At 47.0% G+C, this 19,282-nt stretch overlaps 7 protein-coding genes across 7 annotated transcripts; 3 read left to right on the forward strand and 4 right to left on the reverse strand.

The window, feature by feature from the left end:
- Positions 1-546: 546 nt before the first annotated feature.
- On the forward strand, positions 547-2,416 carry M431DRAFT_509413 (hypothetical protein). The gene has a single exon (XM_024919286.1). It carries the CDS (start codon positions 559-561, stop codon positions 2,356-2,358), a length of 1,800 nt encoding a protein of 599 aa, XP_024772707.1. The 5' UTR covers positions 547-558; the 3' UTR covers positions 2,359-2,416.
- A 140-nt stretch (positions 2,417-2,556) lies between these two features.
- Positions 2,557-5,242, reverse strand: M431DRAFT_509414 (hypothetical protein). Its single transcript, XM_024919287.1, has one exon. The coding sequence runs from the start codon at positions 5,119-5,121 to the stop codon at positions 2,827-2,829; it is 2,295 nt and encodes a 764-aa protein (XP_024772708.1). The 5' UTR covers positions 5,122-5,242; the 3' UTR covers positions 2,557-2,826.
- Positions 5,243-9,854: 4,612 nt separating this feature from the next.
- Positions 9,855-11,642, reverse strand: M431DRAFT_88645 (hypothetical protein; the record flags this gene model as incomplete). Its single annotated transcript, XM_024923935.1, has 1 exon — positions 9,855-11,642. One exon carries the CDS (start codon positions 11,640-11,642, stop codon positions 9,855-9,857), a length of 1,788 nt encoding a protein of 595 aa, XP_024772709.1.
- Positions 11,643-14,411: 2,769 nt separating this feature from the next.
- M431DRAFT_521280 (hypothetical protein) lies at positions 14,412-15,489 on the reverse strand. Its single transcript, XM_024920459.1, has 3 exons — positions 15,316-15,489; positions 15,096-15,239; positions 14,412-15,041 (listed from the first exon to the last, which is right to left on the reverse strand). Exons 1-3 carry the CDS (start codon positions 15,382-15,384, stop codon positions 14,796-14,798), a joined length of 459 nt encoding a protein of 152 aa, XP_024772710.1. The 5' UTR covers positions 15,385-15,489; the 3' UTR covers positions 14,412-14,795.
- M431DRAFT_88503 (hypothetical protein) lies at positions 14,492-14,683 on the forward strand (the record flags this gene model as incomplete). Its single annotated transcript, XM_024923911.1, has 1 exon — positions 14,492-14,683. The coding sequence occupies one exon, from the start codon at positions 14,492-14,494 to the stop codon at positions 14,681-14,683; it is 192 nt and encodes a 63-aa protein (XP_024772711.1).
- A 757-nt stretch (positions 15,490-16,246) lies between the features above and the next one.
- Positions 16,247-17,451, reverse strand: M431DRAFT_145824 (hypothetical protein). The gene has a single exon (XM_024912712.1). It carries the CDS (start codon positions 17,371-17,373, stop codon positions 16,306-16,308), a length of 1,068 nt encoding a protein of 355 aa, XP_024772712.1. The 5' UTR covers positions 17,374-17,451; the 3' UTR covers positions 16,247-16,305.
- A 486-nt stretch (positions 17,452-17,937) lies between these two features.
- On the forward strand, positions 17,938-18,105 carry M431DRAFT_89308 (hypothetical protein; the record flags this gene model as incomplete). The annotated part of the gene is made up of 1 exon (XM_024924015.1): positions 17,938-18,105. A coding segment is annotated over one exon (168 nt), but the record flags the coding sequence as incomplete, so codon positions are not given.
- Positions 18,106-19,282: the final 1,177 nt, after the last annotated feature.

Genomic DNA, 19,282 nt, shown 5'->3' on the forward strand with positions numbered 1-19,282 from the left:
GTGCAACTCTTCCTGACCTATCAATTACATCCGTGACCCCTGGAGAATACCGAAGCTCTTATTAGTAGGTATCATTCACATCAATGCAGCTACCATCTGCTGACCATTAGCGGAAGGAAGCCTACTAATATGCAATCACTCACTACAATTTTTTCTCGCCAGCCGTTGAAAGCATGTGGTCACGAACAATAGCTCAGTGGGCCAGGGCGAGGATTCGCCAGGAAGGACTGGATAAATGGTCGTAAATAAAGTCGCAGTGCAGGACCTGAAGGTAGAAAATTTCTCTGTCTTTTGGAAACTCCCTTCCTCATACACTCAGCCTGTAGATTCCGCCCTGCGGCTGGTCATTCTTTCATCAGTACACGAATTCGACCACTGGTTATCTGATAGTTCAACCATTCTTTTACACGATTGTGGGATTTTGTAAGCGAGGCATATATCTGAAAGCATTGTTCATACAGACTAATCTGTCTGTACAGATAGAAGGGAAAATTACTTACAGCATTCGCGCGCCAAGAACAAAATTCGAGCGCAAAACCTGGGTACGAAGCGACCCCAATGAGACGCAACCATCTCTTAGCCGCGATTAGCCTGGGCTGGCTCTTCGCGGCCGCTGTTAATGCAGCTTGCAATCCTCAAAATGTCACTTACAGCAATGAAATGCTACCAAATGGAACATATATGCCATGGAGTCTCATTGGATTAGTCAACAGTGTTCCTGGCTCGAAGCAATACATCACTATTGTAAACCTGACGCCTCATAGATTTATTCTGCAGAATACGCACTCATATCAGATGGATGTATTTGATTGGGGTGATATTCCGCAGGGCCATGCGCGCCAAAACACTGTTGTCTATACCAACAAGCCTGGGAAAACGGCTGTGGATGACGGTGGTGAAGCATATTATGCCATTGACGGAACTGACAAAACCTTTTTTGTTCGAGCTACAACTCATATTCCCGATTCACATCCGGCGCGAACAGTAATTGATCTCACCGGCATGGGTCAAGGTCAGCGTGAATACTTGGATCCCGCCGCCCAATCTCCAGTGACGCTGGTGATTACGGGAAGCGATAGCTACGGCTTCATTACGTCTATCAAATATGGCGCCGGAAATTGGATGAAGAGCATCTACGAAGTCATCAAGGACCGGCAGATTCAGCACGTTGTCATGCCCGGCACTCACGACGCTGGAATGAGCACCATCAGTGGTCAGATTCTCAGTGGAGGTATCAGCGAGAATACACAAACACAAGGTCTCAACATCTACAATCAGCTCCGCGCAGGATCTCGTTATTTTGATCTTCGTGTCGGATCAGTGCACTCTATCACGGATACTTCAGACTACAGCTTTTGGACCTTGCACGTCAATGATGAAACAGCAGAAGTTGCAGTGGGCAATTCTGGAGAGTCTCTCGATGATATCATCAGCGAGATCAACCAATTCACCGCTGAAAATCCTGGAGAAGTCATATTCTTTCACGTTAGATACCTGATCGGTATTCGAGAGGTGCCCAGCCTGGGACCCATTTACTGGACAACTTCGATCGTGAATGACTTCTTTGGCAAGCTCAAAGGCGTCAACAATCGCTGTGGCAACCTGGACACTAGCACCACTTTCAACCAAAAGCCTGCGTCCTATTTTATGGACCAAAACGGAGGAAATGGATGTGTAGTGTTTCTTCTTGCCGGGGACTTGCAGCCAACCGTGCCCCAAGACTCGGTAGCAGATGGCATTTACCAGGCCAATCGCCTTTCAATTGCAGATGATTGGTCTGATTTGGGCGACACTCAGCCCATGGCAGAAGACCAGGCATCAGACTGGAAGCAAGTGATTCGAGGTGGCAGCTCTGATACGTTTCACATTAGTCAATGGCTTGTGAGCGCGGACATTGTCACCACGACTCTGCTTACCATCGAAGGCATTGGGATTCTGCCCACCAATCCAGCGCTCTACTGGATGGGTGTAAACAACATGACTCCCCAGAGCTGGCCGACCGTCATTTTAACCGATTACATCGGCGTTGTTGTCAAGGGCCAACATAACTGGGAACAACTAAGTGCAGACATTTACACCTTGGCTATTGGCTTGAACTTGTACATGGTCAGCGAGAACTGCGACGTGAGCACGATATCTTCACCGCTGCTGGCAAACGCAAACACAAAGCTCAAAATGGCCACTTTGTCAAAGCCCTGGAATGGCATCCATTTCGCAAATGGCACGATAGTTAATGACCCGCCGCGTCATTTGCATCCCGGCCGTGTTGAGATATTGCGAAAAGGTACCCGATTTTTGAACGGTACAGTGTTGGAAGAGGACATCATCAACCCGGATTTCAATTCCACAGCCGTTTAGCTGCATGTAAATTCTTCTGAATAGTATAAACTGTTGTCTCATTAGCGGAGATATACCCATGAATTATGAAGTACAAACGTTGTTTTCATATGGAGTGTATACTCTCAAGAGAGTATACTTCCTTTGCCGGAATAACCCTATGAACTGCTACGTAGATTACGACAGTTTTAAACTGCGCAAAAATCACAAAAGGTAACGGATAATGACTGATATTTTTAAGTCATCGGCATTACTACAGTGGTTAAGCCGTTAAAATGTACCCCATATAGAATAATATACACATTTCATCCCACTCGTCATCAAGGGAACGACCTTTCCTATCCAGTCCAATATAAATATCAAATCTTTTTTTCACTCGTTTTTTTTTTCTTTCCAACTTATTTTGAAGAACAAAACATTGCCACATCTTATTAAGTATAAAAGATAATACCTTCTGAAGGCATCACCTCTTGAACTCATAAAATATCATCAAGGATAGTTCATCTTACAAGTCTTCTTGCTGCTATCCCAAGTCGATCCGTATGGGCACGCGCACTTGTTGCCGTCCCAATACTGGTTTCCTGGGCAGCTGCAAGTCTTGGACTTACTATCATAAGACTGGCCCTTGTTGTTGCACACGCAGCATTTCTGGTTGCTGTCGTAATGAGCGTCCTTGCCACAATCTTGCACACAAGCGTAGCCATTCCAAGAGGTTCCCGCTGGGCAGCTGCAAGTCAAGGACTTGCTATCAAAGACTTGGCCGATGTTCTTGCACACGCACTTGTTCTGCTTGCTGTCGTAGCTAGCATCTTTGCCGCAGTTTGGCACGCATTGCTTTCCGTCCCAGACCTTGCCGTAGGGGCAGGCACACTTAGATCCGTCCCAGTATTGGCCGTCGGGGCAACTGCAAGTCTTGGATTTACTATCGTAAACCTCGCCCTGCTTGTTGCACACGCACTTCTTCTGGTTGCTGTCGAAATGAGCGTCCTTGCCGCAATCCTGGTTGCAGTGCTTGCCGTCCCAGACTGTTCCGTAAGGGCATGCGCACTTGGATCCGTCCCAGTACTGGCTGTCGGGGCAGCTACAGGTCTTGGTCTTGGAGTCGTAGATCTCTCCGTTCTTGTTGCACACGCACTTCTTCTGATTGTTATCGAAATGAGCATCTTTGCCGCAGTCCTCTACGCATTGCTTTCCGTCAAAGATCTTGCCGTATGGACAGACGCATTGCTTGCCGTTCCAGTACTGGCCGTCAGGGCAGCTACAGGTCTTGGTCTTTTGATCAAAGACCTCTCCCTTGTTCTTGCAAACACATTTCTTCTGATTGTAATCATAGGTGGCGTCTTTGCCGCAGTCGGGGACACATTGCTTGCCGTTGAAGACCTGGCCATATGGACAGGCACACTGCTTTCCATTCCAGTACTGACCGTCAGGGCACTTGCAAGTCTTGCTCTTGGAGTCGTAGATCTCTCCGTTCTTGTTGCAAACACACTTCTTCTGATTGTAATCGAAGTGGGCGTCCTTGCCACAGTCTTCTACGCACTGCTTGCCGTTCCAGACTTTGCCGTACGGGCAGACGCACTGCTTGCCATTCCAAACCTGGCCATCGGGACAGCTGCAGGTCTTGGTCTTGGAGTCGTAGATCTCTCCCTTGTTCTTGCAAACGCATTTCTTCTGGTTGTAATCGAAGGTGGCTTCTTTACCGCAATCAGGAACACACTGCTTGCCGTTGAAGACTTGGCCGTACGGGCAAACACATTGCTTGCCGTTCCAGTATTGGCCATCAGGACAACTGCAGGTCTTCTTGGCCGAGTTATAGACTTCGCCCTTGTTGTTGCACACACACTTCTTCTGGTTATAGTCGAAGTGGGCTTCCTTGCCACAATCGGGAACACACTGTTTGCCGTTCCAAACTTTACCATACGGGCAGACGCATTGCTTTCCGTTGAAATATTGACCATCGGGACAGCTGCAAGTCTTCTTGGAAGAGTCATAGATTTCGCCCTTCTTGTTGCAGACGCACTTCTTTTGGTTGTAGTCGAAGTGGGCTTCCTTGCCGCAGTCTTCTACACACTGTTTACCGTTCCAGACTTTACCATACGGGCAAACGCATTTCTTGCCGTTGAAGTATTTTCCTCCAGGGCAACTGCAAGTTTTGCTGCCAGAGTTGTAGATTTCGCCGTAGTTGTTGCACACACACTTCTTCTGTTTATTGTCAAAGTGCGCTTCCTTGCCACAGTCAACAACGCATGCGTAGCCGTTCCAAACCCGGCCAGGGGGGCAGCTGCAAGTCTTGGAGTTGGAGTTGTAGATTTCGCCTTGTTTCTTGCAAACGCACTTCTTCTGTTTGTAGTCATATGAAGCGTCTTTGCCGCAATCCACCTGGCAGTTCTTGCCGTTCCAGTACTGTCCTGGTGGGCAGCTACAGGTCTTGTCCTTGGGGTTGTAGACTTCGCCTTTCTTGTTGCAGACACAGTTTCCATACTGCCAAGTAGCATCTTTGCCACAGTCGTGGACGCACTGGTGACCATTCCAGGTGTAGCCACTAGGACAGTTGCATGACTTTGTCTTGGAGTCGTAGTTCTTGCCATTGTCTTTGCAGACACAGCAGTTCTTTCCGTTGTTCCAGCTGGCGTAAGAGCCACAGTCGTGTTGGTTACCACCACGGGCAACGAGGTTATCTTCGACATCCCTAGCCTCCACGTCATGGAGGTTGTTCGGGTTTGGGAAAGCCGTGACAGAGCTCAAAGAGAGCAGAGCGGCCACAAGGACCTGCTTAAGCAACATGATGGGCAACTATCAAAATGTGCCAGACTATGGTATTCACAAAAGATTGACAAGATACGGCCTCTGTTGGCAACTGATGACCCAGGAGAAGGGATCAGTGTCTAGGCCTCGGGAATTGTCGACAGATGATGAGTTGATAAGAAGAGAAAAGAGAGTTGTGATCTAGGCGAGACGGAGAGTTTATATAGCTCTCTTCAAACTACGAGACACGGGAGAAGCTTCCTAGAGAAAGAGGTAATACGGCCTAACTCAACCAGAAAGAGAAAGTTGGGCTGGAACTCCTCTCTGACCAAGGCTCAGCCGCATCCATATTCGATCAAGCGGCCACAATCAGCCATGAGCTGGCCAAGGACGGTGATGAGGAGATTAGGATCACGGAGCTCGGCCACTCACAGCCTGTATAACGAAACATGCATTTCAGCAGCATCAATAGATCCAGCCAAGCACTGTACGTCTCATCCATTCGGATCGTCGCTCAGCCAAAGGCTTTAGCTTTTTACTAGAGTCATTACATAGTATCGGTATAGCGCTGAGCAATACGAGACCTCTCTTTGTCGTCATTGGACGGCTGAAAACGCCCATATGCAAGGGAATACGAGGTTATTAACCTTGTTACGAAGGCTATTGAAAAAACAATGGAAGGCAAAGAACTGTCATCCCTGCAGATTTTACGGCTTATTCCCTCGATTACTCCTGCATTCTGTCGTGGCTTTACACAAATCGTAGACCTTAAATACCACTTATATCATCTATAATAAAATGATACATCATGAAGCGTTGAGATGGTGGTGGACCGCCTATGTCTGAGTTCAGCGAGTAGCGGGTCCGAAACTGGTCCAAATAGGGCGAAAGGGAGGTTAAGCCAGCCCAGTTCAACTAAACTAGGAGTTGTTGGGGTGAGAATCTTGGCTCAATTGAATTTCAACGGATCAGCGGCTGGTCTTCCATGGCTGATGGACCAAGGCCGGAGCTAGACGCAGACAGGGTGAGTGGCAACCGGTGGTTGAACCGGTGGTTGCTGCAGGTAGCAGAGGCAGCTCATCTAAATCCCATGATGTGAAGTTGCCTCCCTGGAAATCAGCTCGGAAGCCGAGCAGAGTTCTCCAAAAATAACCGGTAGGTCTCCCTTGCGTAGCATGGCATCTAGTGGTGAGCATAGAGCTAGCTATTAAACTATGAGACAGCGTCTAATATGAGACTCAAGTCAGATTTCCTCCTTCTCATTGCCATTGTTTCTTTAAGACCGGTTTAAAACCGGTTCAGTTACTGTACCAGTTTCGCCATTGACAGCGGTCTCTTTCCGTCAACTCTGTTGGTTCGGTTGAACAATGCTTGACGGTTGGACAGAACACATGGCCAGCAAGAATGCGGAGGCAGAAGGGTCCCAAAGACCAATAACTTGACCTTGCTTTCCCCGCGGCCCCTTTTGCCGAGCCAGGGGGACGGTGGAGCTGCCTGAGCTTGTGCGTGGAGAGCCCGACTTCCGAAGGTGCCGCAGAATTACGATCGGAACTGCTAGTGAGGGGAATTAGACTTCAGGTTGCTGGCTCCCTTGGATACATACGGTTAGAGTGGTTAAGGTCAACGAAGAGCTTGCACAGTGCATTTCATGACAATGAGAATCCTTCCAAAATGCAGTGTACTACTGCAACTCGAGTAACGCAAGGGGGTTCGGATTGCTGCAGCCAAATACCCCAATCTATCTGATTGGAGAGGCCGAGGCCAGCAAAGACATGCATCACTTAGACAAATGCAGTCATACGAAGCTGAAATCTGCCGTGACCCAGTGATTCGGGGACAACCTGTGAATACGGGCTGTCGCACGCACTGTGTCAGCTTTCACCCGATTTCCACGGGACATCATACGAGCTGTGGATGAGAATACGGACTGCAGCATATGCAGCCAAACGTGAACTATTCCCGAGCTGTGCGGGTCAACCCATTCATCCGCGTCTCAAGCCATTGGGGGCTAATTCCCCTCCTACTTTGAATCAGGCACCGAATCACAGACCGAAAACCGGCTCTGTTCGATGGCAACCTGATGGCATGGCTGAGAATCGGTACACCCAGGGCGTTACACACCGATGTCTCGCAGCAATAACATTGTTATACGGGCTTTTGTTGTGGGTGGTCATTGTTTGCTTTAACCGTCCATGTGATGCTTAATAACCTAAAAAAGGAAAAATAAAAACCTTGGTCCATCTTGGCTTGGTCTTGGCTCACCAAGTGCCGCTGTGGGGAAGAAACTTGGAACTGGTGGGAAGCCGGGGTGGACTACTTAAGTTCAGCCGCAACTGTCGAGCACACCATCATGACATCGGCCTACTTTGTGTTGTTTCCCGGATGAGTTGCTCCAAGGTGATTGCACTGTCTGCTGCGCTGTGGCTTCAAAGCGTGGCTCGAATCGACAGGGATCGCACAGCTCCCTTCGATCTCGATTGGCCTTGCGTCTGGGGCCGTCTTCTAAACTTAGATGGCCAAGCCTACTAGACTCTGCTAGAAGCTAGAGGGCCAAAATTTTCCGGGATCCTTCAGAGCTCCCGACCGTCTTTCGTTACTTTTTTTGGCATCCTCTCTGTTCTAGGCCACAGCATGAAGAGGACAGGACGATGCCCGAAGCCTCCTGTCGATCAATCATGGCATAACCATTTGATAATGCCAAGTCCGATCGGCCCGTGAGGCGTCTTTGACCTGAGAATCATGCTCTCTCATTCACGAGCAGTCGAAAGCTGTCATACACGTTGTGTCAGAGAGCTCCATTTTGTTATTGGCTCTAACTCCTTGGGTACGCATTTTGGGTTTCGCAAAGTTTTGGTCAGCCGATGAGCCTACCTCTGTTTTACCTAACAAGGTGACGATGGTGCCTTGGACTACTGCATCTCTCCGTAGATACTTTGGCCCATCAGAGATACTTCTGTCACAATTCAGGGGTTATTTCCACTTTAATACAATATATGAGTTATGATCCAGGAATTAAATCAACAAAGTAGACGCGATACCTGCAGGTCTCAGTTGATCGAGAACCCATGTAAAGCTAGGCACCAACAAAGAATCAAGAAAAAGCTATGCCAAGAAGATTCAACGGGCATTCAGAATTTGCGCTAGGAATCTGAATCCACTGTCCCTGTCTGCCAGGGCGAATCTATCACCTCACCTGCTTGGGCCGGCTATTCCGGCTTCCGGCGCACCACCGTCCGTTCATCTCAGCCGTCAGAAAAGTTCTGGTCCGTACTCGCTGCCTAGGTTTACATAGTCTTGCTCAATGCGGGTATATGCACCATCCTGACTGACATCATACCACTTGGTTGTTCCACCTTGGAATCCTTCGTGTTCATATTGGTGGTGGTGGGACTTATCCCCTTCTCGTCATCAGAGCGCAATGGTAGAATCAGACCAAGGCCCGTTGGAACAAGAAAGATGTCGCCCCGGCGTGTCATCGTGTGGCTCGCATCGTCTGTAAGTTTTGGGGCGCTTTTGGATTTGCCATTAGTTTTTGGTAGAGCAAAGCCTTCACCGGTTTGATGTTTGCCAGATCCTCAAAGAGCTTGGTGATATGATTTCGGACCGCAAAATGGCCGTTCCACCTTGTGCGTTTCTGCCAATTCGATTTGGTAGGACCACAAATTTGTTCTCGCGGTTTCTGACCTGTTTTGTCTTCTGCTGCATTTTGATGCCATTAACTTATCACCTCCACTCGATGACGTTCTTGATGGTGGAGCCGGATATAACAACTCTTTGTATAAGCCCAAGGGCACCCAATCTATTCCGAACGAAGGCATTGTTGAATTGATGATGTAATTATCTCGTTGTATGTCCAAATATTGCTTTAATGTAAGCATAAGCGGCACAAGAGCTCCATCAGAAGTATACAAACAGATAAACATCCGGCTTATTGTTCGGAGAGATGAGATTTTAAGATTTCAGCCAGCCAGTCTGAGATTTCGAAACTCCGTGACATAAAGAAATCGTATTGGAATATGCAAGGCCGTTTTGCAGCTGCTAATCTCTTTCAAGCTTTCAGGCGAATTCGCAAAGATTGTATTTGATATCCGCTCGTAAATAAGGCTCATTCAGTATATTTATTAATATGTAGTTATAAGTCTAATCACATGAGACTTTGATCAAGAGAAGACGTTTCAGTTAACCCAATTATATTGATAATCCCTCTCATAGTGTCAAAGAAAATTAGTGAGTGAATCTCTGTGTGTCTGTCCTGAGGCTTTTGGAACTGGTGTATTATAGCACGTTCAGTCGTGCGTAAAATCAAGTTTGAGTAGAAAAAGAAATAATTTAATCAACTTGATCTTGGAGAATGTGTTTGAACAATTTTGCATCAAAATTGTTCTCGTGTAGGGTAAGTACATGTAATCAATACCTCTACTCGATGCATTAGTTCCACACTTTGGCCTCTTAGGTTCGTTCGACGGCTTACGATATGCGCATTATACGTGCAGTTCAATGAACAATAAGTGACAATGCTACGAGATTATTCTATTACATCCTATACTTTATTTTGAACCCATGCGCACCCATCATATCATGAAAACATAAAACAATTTATAAACACCTTTAATCAACATTTGCGACACCGTAGATCTCATTAATTAGCCATCATCCAGTCTTATTCAACAAGCAAACAATGTTCAATACCACAAAGAAGCCCCGTAAGGAACAGCAATACAGCACTGCGAATCTGAATAGTGAGTCGCGTGATTCCTTGAGATTCCAGTTATCTAAGCTTGTGCAAACTTAGACTTGGCGCGGAGAGTCTTGCCATATTTGTACATGAGTAATGTTCCAATGATACCCATTATGCTCAATCCAGCAAGGACTGTAACACCCTTGTGCACACCAAGATTGATAAACATTGGCCTGGCTGCAAGAATACATCCAGTAGCAACAGCTGATCTGATCAAGTCATTGCCTGTAAAAATCGAGGCTGCGTACTGCGGGTATGAAACCGGCACGTACATAAAGAGACCCTGAATAACCATGTATTGGCCCAAAACAAAAATGGTCACGCCAATCAACGGGACAATCCAGTGAATACTGGCTCTTGCAGTCCAGGCGAATATAAACAGCCCAATTGGAAGAACAACGGAACCGAAAATTGCGGGAAGTAAACGATGCTCCTGCTCTCGGAATCCATTCTTAATGTTGTCTGGAATCATGTAAAAATGAAGATAGGCAAAGTAAAGAAGGAGCGCCAGAATTGAGCCAACCTCACAGGCAAGGAACGCAAGGCCAGTCTGGCCAAGGTTGAAGCCGTAGAAAGGTGGAAACACTAGAGGGAATACTTCAAAGAAGGTGAAGTAGATTGCATAGGTCAAGGCCGTGTACAAATTGACGAAGAAAATTGAGGGGTCCTTGATGGTAATTTCGAATGGCCTGATCAGCGCGGCAATGAGAACGGCAGATCCTGACATGTGCCTTTGGTCAATCTCGCTTTGGGATTGGAGCCGAGCATCGCCAGTGAGCTTTCGAAGTCGCTTGGCACGCCTGAGAAGGATATTGGGCGCAGACGTCTCAGGGGTGAGAGCAAGCAGGAAGATAGCCATGACAGCGCAAATCCATACAACCTCCCAGAGCGGCCACCTCCATCCCTTTTCCATTGCTGCAAATCCAGCAAAGGTTGGTCCAATGGCGGGGCCTGCCCAGAATGACAATACCCACCAACCAAGGCCATAGGGGAAATAGATGAGTGTGAAGACATCTTGGATTGAAGCACCACCAATGGCGATACCAACGCTGCCAAAAAAGCCAGCAAAGAATCGTACCGCCAAGAGGCCGCCAAAGCTGTTGATTATCGCTGCTGGGAATGACAGAGCAAAAAAGACAAGGAATGTGAGATAGTAGACAGGATTTCTGCCGATAACTGGAATCTCGGTGAGAGGGCCAAAGATGAGTGGTCCTACACCATAGGCCAAGACGTATAGAGCAAGTCCAAGCTCAGATGCCTCTACACTAACACCGAAATGTTCAACAATGCCTGGTTCAGAGAAGGCAAAGACGGAACCTGCCACGTAGGTGACCCATGTATATAAGCATATGACAAAGACAATGTAGCTCCTCTTGAACGATGACCAGTTCTGAGGGTTTGCTTGGTCATCCGTCGTATACCAGTCTACCAGAATAACGCCGTCATTCGTCTTTACTGGCACAATTGGTTCGCTTTTGGTCTTTTTCAGCTCGATTTGCTGTTCAGGATCGTATCTTCCATGTTCCATGTATGGACCCCTCTGGATACTCCCCACCGTCCGCTCCCTCCTCAGATCCTCGCCATCTTCATCGGCAGTTTGGGAGGAATCTGATGCTGGATCAGGGCTACCAGACCGTTGGTTGAGATGTGAATTCGATCGGTCTGATGTTGCCTGGTGTTGTTTCTCGCTGTTAGATAGCAATGCTAGATACTCTGGTGGGAGCACGAAATCTGGTCGTTCTTCTGGGTACTGCAGCAACTTGTTTCTGGAAACAAAGCGAATGGCTTGGCCAAGCGCCGATTCTCGAAAGGTTTCGTACATATTGCCGTTACTCTATGTTCAACTTCTCAATTGGTATGTAATAAACCCTGGGAATGTTCTTGCGATGAGGATCAATGCTGTGAGGCCGAGTAAAGATGCTGAAGCTGAAGTTGTAGTATCATCTTGACCGAGGACAAAAGGCTGACTTTATATCGAAAAGTTTAATATCAATTGCAATTTTTTCTCGGTCTAAATGTAAGCAGAATAACGACATTTCGAACGGAATCTTCGGATGACAAACATGCCAATCTGGTAGACTCACAAGCAGTACCGAGATCTGCTAAGCAGGGGTCTAGATATCTTGACATATCAAGAGGGCGTTTAGAAATAAGCTCTGCAAGCCGCTAGCTTGTTCTAGACCCTCTCGGCAATTAAGCCTTGTCGAATGAAAAGCTTTGATCTTCCCACGAAAGACGTTTGAGACCCGCGCCCAATGCTCCCCCAGGCCACCCATTCCATTGTGATGAGATTCAATCGATCGGGGCTTCAGCTGTCAAACCGCTGTCCCGGCACTTTTTTTAAAATGTAATTATTCCAATTGCCTTAGTTTCACGTCGATGATACAACCCGATCGCTGATACAGCTTCACCACCGTGGTACAATAATGCTAGATCTCTCTTGATGATGATTAATAATGTAACTGGAATTAATTCTAGGAGGCAATGCCTTTCTTTCTAACCAAGACTGATGTCCTAAAATCGTAGAACCCTTACCATTCTCATTGTTTCTAGTAAGAAATTGCGTACAAACGTTCGAAATGATGCTGTGGTTGAGAAGATATCGAGCTCAAAAGCAACGCGATACTTGATGTGGAAGAGGAGGCTTCAATCATGTTGCCGTTTGAGGCTAGTCTGCATTTTCCACTTGCGGGAAAAAAGCTATACAGAAATTGCCATTTAGAGCTAGCTCCAACGTCATGCTTGGAGTTCTGAGTCTATCGCCGAATGAAATATGCAAGTGAACGCCGTGAAGACTCATCAGTTCCAAGGGCGTAGAGATTTCATTTGCAATTGCAAAGCCATAGATGCATAATCACTGAGACGTGACGGAAATAAGGAGACTTTATTCGCTTGCATTGGTAAGCCTTCTCTTGTATGTCGGGCGCTTCCCTTCCCGCTATCAGTTGGCCCGTGAATTATTACAAATGAAGCACTGCTGCGCCGTGCTGTAACTGAAATCTGATGTTATTCTCATGATATCACCTAGCTTATCGCTTGTATATGAAGATAAAACACGCGAAAACTATCGCAACTCAGCTATGCAATGGAAAGAACATACCACGGCCTATATATGTAACTTCATTGCAATCTTGAGAGGTAACTCATGCGATGTGGACTGTCAACAGCGATATATTATATAGGATGAAAGGGTTAGTCGTCATTCTAGTAAGATATAAGACTGTGTCGGAGGTTATTTCCAAGTCCAGCATATTGATCACTGCTAATCACAGAGCGACCTGCGCTGTCAACGCTGAGCTGGACTGTGTCATCTTTAGGCGACTTGGCGACTTTACTACCCATTGTCGATCTTGTGTCAACCAGATTAATCGGGTGAATAATATCGGCACAGAGTTCCTTGGGATAAAAGTGATAGCCAATACGATCATAACCACGACAAGCAGAGTAACTTGCCCACCCCACCACAGCCCATAAAGATTCTGCTGAAAACTCTCTCCCGATACACGGCTGATGTCCCGAGACATGACTGTCTCAGAAAAGGTAGGCCTAGGCATCTACCGCCTTATACAATCTCCTTAGGAGTGATTCAACGATGATGTTCTCTGTCGGCCGCATCTCCTCGCTCGCATGCTGCTGAATTCTGTCGGCTTGCCATGAACCATTTCGCGGGCTCGAGATAGCGTATGTACATCAACCGTCTCTCTGCAAGCCTGTTGTCCGAGGCAGTGATGAATTATTATCAGCTGCACGTTGATTTGTTGATCTCGGAGAGAATAGTGCGTTTTCACCCAGAGGCGCTTCAAAGTGGCAGGCCATCATCCAGATATGCACCCCAATGCACCCAGATCCCTCGGCCATCTGACTGATGACAGAAACGTCATAGGAGTCTTGTTGCAAAAAGTTGATGGAGAGCCGACCTGCGTCGACGATTTGTCCAGATTCGAGGTGCATCTTCATAGGTTTGGCGGCCTGCTGTTGATTCATGATGATGTGGATGCGAACATTTCCTTCGTCGGCCGAGTGGTTGTCGTTGACTTTGAGCATGGTAGCAATTTTTACGCGAAGCAAGTTTGCTGTCGCTACCTTGAGCGATCTGAAGAAACTGATATGGATGGAGTGATTGTGACACCGCCATGAGGTCTGTGACACTTAATGGGCAAAGTACAAGCAAGCAGCGTGATAGAGCAAACAAACAGCCACTTTGCCAAGAATGTTATGTTTCAATTAGGCACACATCTTGTAAATTACTCATTAGCATATCCGAGAGGCTTCAATTTGCACGACTAGCACCTCAATGACTTTTAAATGAGTTGCCGTTACTATTCCAGCATTCCCAATCCTCAAGACTCTTGCTCCACTGATCTCGGTCTCCTCCTAGCTTTTCACTGTTCACGTGCCTGTGCGATATGAGAATCACCTGACTATTACTATCATGAATCAGATACGGTTACTTGGACAGACGTCCAATTGTGACATTATTTCAGTAGAGGAATTACGCTGACAGTAAGTTCCGCAATGGTTCGGGAGAAACTTTGCTTTGGTCTGCATTCACTAAATACATTTACATCTCCTAGATACATTTACATCTACAGTGCAAGTCGCCTCCCATGGTTGCATACATGACAGCAAAGCAAGCGGACAACTTCGATCCCAAATAATATACTAATTATCATGACTACCAAAAAAGAAAAAACATACAACAGCCGGTGTTCGCTGATGGTCACCCACTCAACTACTAATCTGCCGGTTAGAGGCTTGTCTATGGGGGAGCAGACGGGACCCCGAATTCTCCTCTACCTATGGTCGTATGTGATGGTGATAGTAGTAGAATCGCTATATAATGGAAAAGACAGCACTAGATGAGGAGCAAGAGCGAGATAACTCTTTGGTCGGTCGGCCTGCTAGTTTCGTAGCAGATGAGAGCAGCCTTCTGTGTCTTTGAGCGCTTAGAAGAAAGTGAAATGCGCCTGGAGCCCTAGTTCGAAGACTTCTCCACCTCGTTCTTCAGATCGGCATTAAACTTATCCCAAGGGCCCATATCAAACTTCCTTCCACTCCACCACGGCGAGGAGAGTGTGATCAAGAGTCCTCGAAAATCCTCTCCTTGTGTAAACGTGGTGCCTCCTGGATTCGTTCCGCTTGGTTCAAAGTGAAACTGATGGACGCCTTTTCCAAGCCCGAACAGTGATCCTTCCCATTGGAAAGATTTGGGCGAGTTTTCCTTTCGCGGTTTAGCACATCTATTGCTCATCATTCCAGTCACATAGAAACCTACCACTACCACTGGGTTATGAGCCTTTCCGTCCATGCTGACTTTGAGGCCATCGCCAGGTTTCAGGTCGAGCGGCTGCTTGCTAGCGTCAGCCGGCTGGATGATCCAGCCTGGCTTCCATTGCGTGTATCGGGCAAAGTCTAAGAACTGCAAGCGAATATTCAGTACACAGGGCGATTCTATCATGATGTTTGCCATGCGCAAAGGTAGATCTTTTGCGTACCACTGATCGGACAGCAGCTGGAGACGCCGCAATCTCAATTTTTGTCGACACGCTCAGTATCGGGCTCATGGCGGTTCCTAGGATTAAGTCCAACTGATGTTCAAGTAAATGATGGCTTTTTTGGCAATCAACTGTATTTGACAACAGAATGAGGGATATTAAAGCACGCTCTCGATCTGTCGTGATAATTCCATCGTCGAAGGATTCGACTTGTGAGGAGTTCCCGACTTTAAACAGGCCTAGTGGCTTGCGTATTAGTAGTTAATTCGCCAGTTGGTTGCGTATACCAGCTTACACAAATCTTGGTAAACTAGGGTGTGGCAGCGTTGGTAGTTGGTGCATTTCGGCGGTTAATGACGAATCGCCCACAGTGTTCAACGCAATATTGATGGCTTAGCCACTTCGAGCTCACTTGAAACACTCCATTGAATACGTATATTTTCAGGGCTTCTCTATAAATTTGCTAAGCACACTATTACAATGCTATTGATTACGAAACAGTCATATTTCAGGTGACATTGAATGTAAGCTCCAAAATGCATATGCATGGTTTGAGTGTTAGAGAGGGTTAGCGGCGATATCTTGTACTTATCCATGTAAGAAGCTTCAATAGTACCAACAAGTGGTATAAGATGAAGATCTCACTGCATCTTTAATTTCGGCTTCCGGCGCTACGAAGAGATAGAATACGTAGGTTCAGGATAACGGTCCAGAACAATATCTTGGCGGCATCTCGTATCTGCTTTCTTGCAAGGACTTACAAGGGACAGCAACGAATGGCTGGGCTCACGAAAGTACGATTGCTCCATAAATGCAGAGTAGTTCTCCATTCGCTAGTGCCAAGGGAGCAAGACCGTGCAGTATTTTTGGGTCTCACTTTTACTCAATCGCATGATATCGTCAAAAATATTTGTATAGTAGAGACATGATTATCATTAAGGTCTATTTTAATATGTCTGCGTAACGCAGCAGCTCTTCCACCAGGCTTTCCTAATTAGCTGCGGGGATTGCCACAATCTGCTCCTCATCCGTATACTTCACCTGACTATAAGTCAGCTCCAGAGTGTCCAGATTGTAGGTTGCATAAACACTGCGAAGGAAAGGCGCTCCAAAGTTGGTTGCAGTATCCGTCTCCCCAGAGCCACCAATTCCATTCAGCGCATAAGTGACACATTTGCCCGAGTCAAGTGTCGTGACCAGGCGGCCCACGGGTATTTTGATGGTTCCGTTGCCTGGGAATCCGACTTCAAGGACTGTGTCAACAATGTCGCGGTGCTTGCAGTCCACCTCGTACGGGTCCTGAGTCGAGGTGACGTTTGCGGGAAGCTCAAGAACGGCGGCAACAGCGTTGAACACAGCCGTCGGCAGACCAAAATAGGCCGCACCCGTGTCCCAACTGACTGTGTTTCCGGGCTCTATAGGCCACACCGTCTTCTCTCCATCCTTGTCCAGTGTAAAGGACGAATACTCAACCTCCCATGGAGAATCTAGTTTTTGTGTAAAGACGGGCCCATCCCTCTTAGCTTCGTCCACACCGCCCAGGAGAAGATGGCCAGTCGCGTGCGGTTCATCCTGGCCGAGGTAGATGCTGAACGCACGAGTCTTCAGAATATCACGGTCCGAAAGCTGTTGAACCAAAGTCGGGTAGACGTCGCACTGGGGCCCAGTGAAGCACAAGGCATTCAAGCCCATGATGCCTGCAAATGGGTTAGACTGCGACAGCCGAACATCGAGGTTGAAGCTATCGGTCGAGCCAAGGACAAAGTCATCAACGGAAACGCCCGCAAATCGAAGCGTGTCATTGACAAAGATACCTTTGCCGCCGTCAAGCAGGCCATCGCTGTAGTTGGGATAGCTGCCTGGGAATGCCACCACCGCCGTTAACGAAGTGAGATTATCGTAAGTTCCCAGAGGATCACACGGAGCCTCCGGCCGCAGGCACATGTTGCTGCGCGGCGAGATGAAGCCAATCGTGGGACTGCCGGTGTCGATTTTGAGAAAAGACCGCTGAGGAGGATTGCCGACCTCAAACTCCATGCCGTAATACTCCAGGTTCATAATTCGCGTCAAGGGAACGTTGAATACATTGTCTGGCAAGTTGTTGACAGCGGCTTGGCCAGCAAGCAGTAAAGATGCTGAGATGTTTCTGACACTAGGCATGATGGCAAAAAGAAGTATTGTATTCACGTTGCTGTTGTCAAGATTGAGAGTCAATCCGCCGCCGCCAGAAAGAGCGAATCCAGGGAATGTTGAGTAAACTTGAACGCTCGAGGAAAGGCTACCCCTTTGTTCATTGATTCACGAAATGGGCTGTCAGTTATATATGTGCTTATAGCTTAAATCGGTGCCCTGTAAGTGATCGCTGCTAGTTCTGCTTATCCAGGCATAGCAGTGGATTGCTCGTGTCTTTCGTATGTAATACGGAGAGTGAGCTCAAGGTCCGCCCCCGGTTTCCAGAGCGCTTTTAACACCTAAAATGACAATGGTTCGCTGTCCCCGGTGCTCGTATGCAACCACCGGGCTCGTATTGTTGTAGCGAGCCCCACCAACTCAGTGCCATTTGAGCCTACAACTCCGTATAATGGATGTAGCCAAGATTACGGAGTAGCAACCAAAAAAAAAAAAAAAACCACAAAACATCAACCAAAAAAAAACTACAAAACATACAACAGCCGGTGTTCGCTGATGGTCACCCACTCAACTACTAATCTGCCTCTCATTGGCTTGACTCTGGGGGAGCAGACGGGACCCCGTATTTTCCAATGGATATGGTCGTATGTGCTTGTATGAAGTCGTAGTGGGCTTCTTATACTTAGTCTCCATGAGCTACTAACAAGCGTAAAAGGTGGAACCAGACCCTTTGTTGGCGATTCAAGCTTCAGTATGGGGTCGATGGATAGAGTATTCTGACCAAAAATCACATGTTCAAGCTATAAATCCATTGTCTGAAGCTTCACACTTCATCTGGTTCCAATTCTCCCCCTCATAATGCATGCGCCGGTAGCCAAAGGCCACTCGCTCTTCATTCAGCGACCACCCTTTCAGTTTCAGAACCATTCCAAAACCTCTCAAAATCTATTAGGCAAACGTACGAATAGACATAGAAGACAATCGCGACGGATTTCGCAGAAGAGCCTTTAGACATCTGAAGTTTGAGCGGCACGCAGGTCAGTGATCTACGTGCCATGCTCGAATGCCGTTACCACTAGTACAGTATCTTTCTCGACTGTCGATAAAGAAAAATGATCACCTTGCATTTTTGGGCATTTATTCGAGTATTGCACTCATTATGCCCCTAACTAGGTCTATATTGTGTGCCAAATTTGACAATACTTAAGACGCAAGACCTTCAAGGCGCTTCATTTCTCAATATTGCCAAGCATGTTGGTACCAAGATGGTACTTGTACACGAAAACACATTAAACAGATACCCATATGTACATTGTTCAACAGAAGGTACAATGAGAAAGAAATGGTGCTCCTGATTGGCTCAAAATTTTGCTTTGTCGTAGAGTTCACAATGTGAGTGTAAGGCAACCACTGTTTAAGAAATGTCTGATCACTAGCGACGAACGTGGAGAAAGCAAATGCGATTGAGAGAATGAAATACGGCAATCATCAATTTACATATCGATACGATGGCTCCAATAGTCCTAATTTTAGCAGGCAATTTGATGTTACCCGTGCATGGCCCTTCTTGTCTCATCAGCTCCGCCATCCTCTGAAGCAGTATTCAGCATCCACTCGCTTCTCTCTTGACATCAGCAATCGACGGGGAGCATTGGATTATCCATATCAGACAATGAGAGGCATCAAATATTAAGAACAGTGCTCGAGTAACATTACTCTGCTGGTGGTTGCTATACGTGTGCGTATATGTCGCCTTCGTCAACAGGACCCTTAGCATTGGACCAGACCTTGAGGCGGTAATACTCGGCTCTATCCCCCTTGTTGTGTCTCATGGGTT

This window comes from Trichoderma harzianum, assembly GCF_003025095.1.
Source record: "Trichoderma harzianum CBS 226.95 unplaced genomic scaffold M431scaffold_8, whole genome shotgun sequence".
Taxonomy (NCBI): Eukaryota; Fungi; Ascomycota; class Sordariomycetes; order Hypocreales; family Hypocreaceae; genus Trichoderma; species Trichoderma harzianum.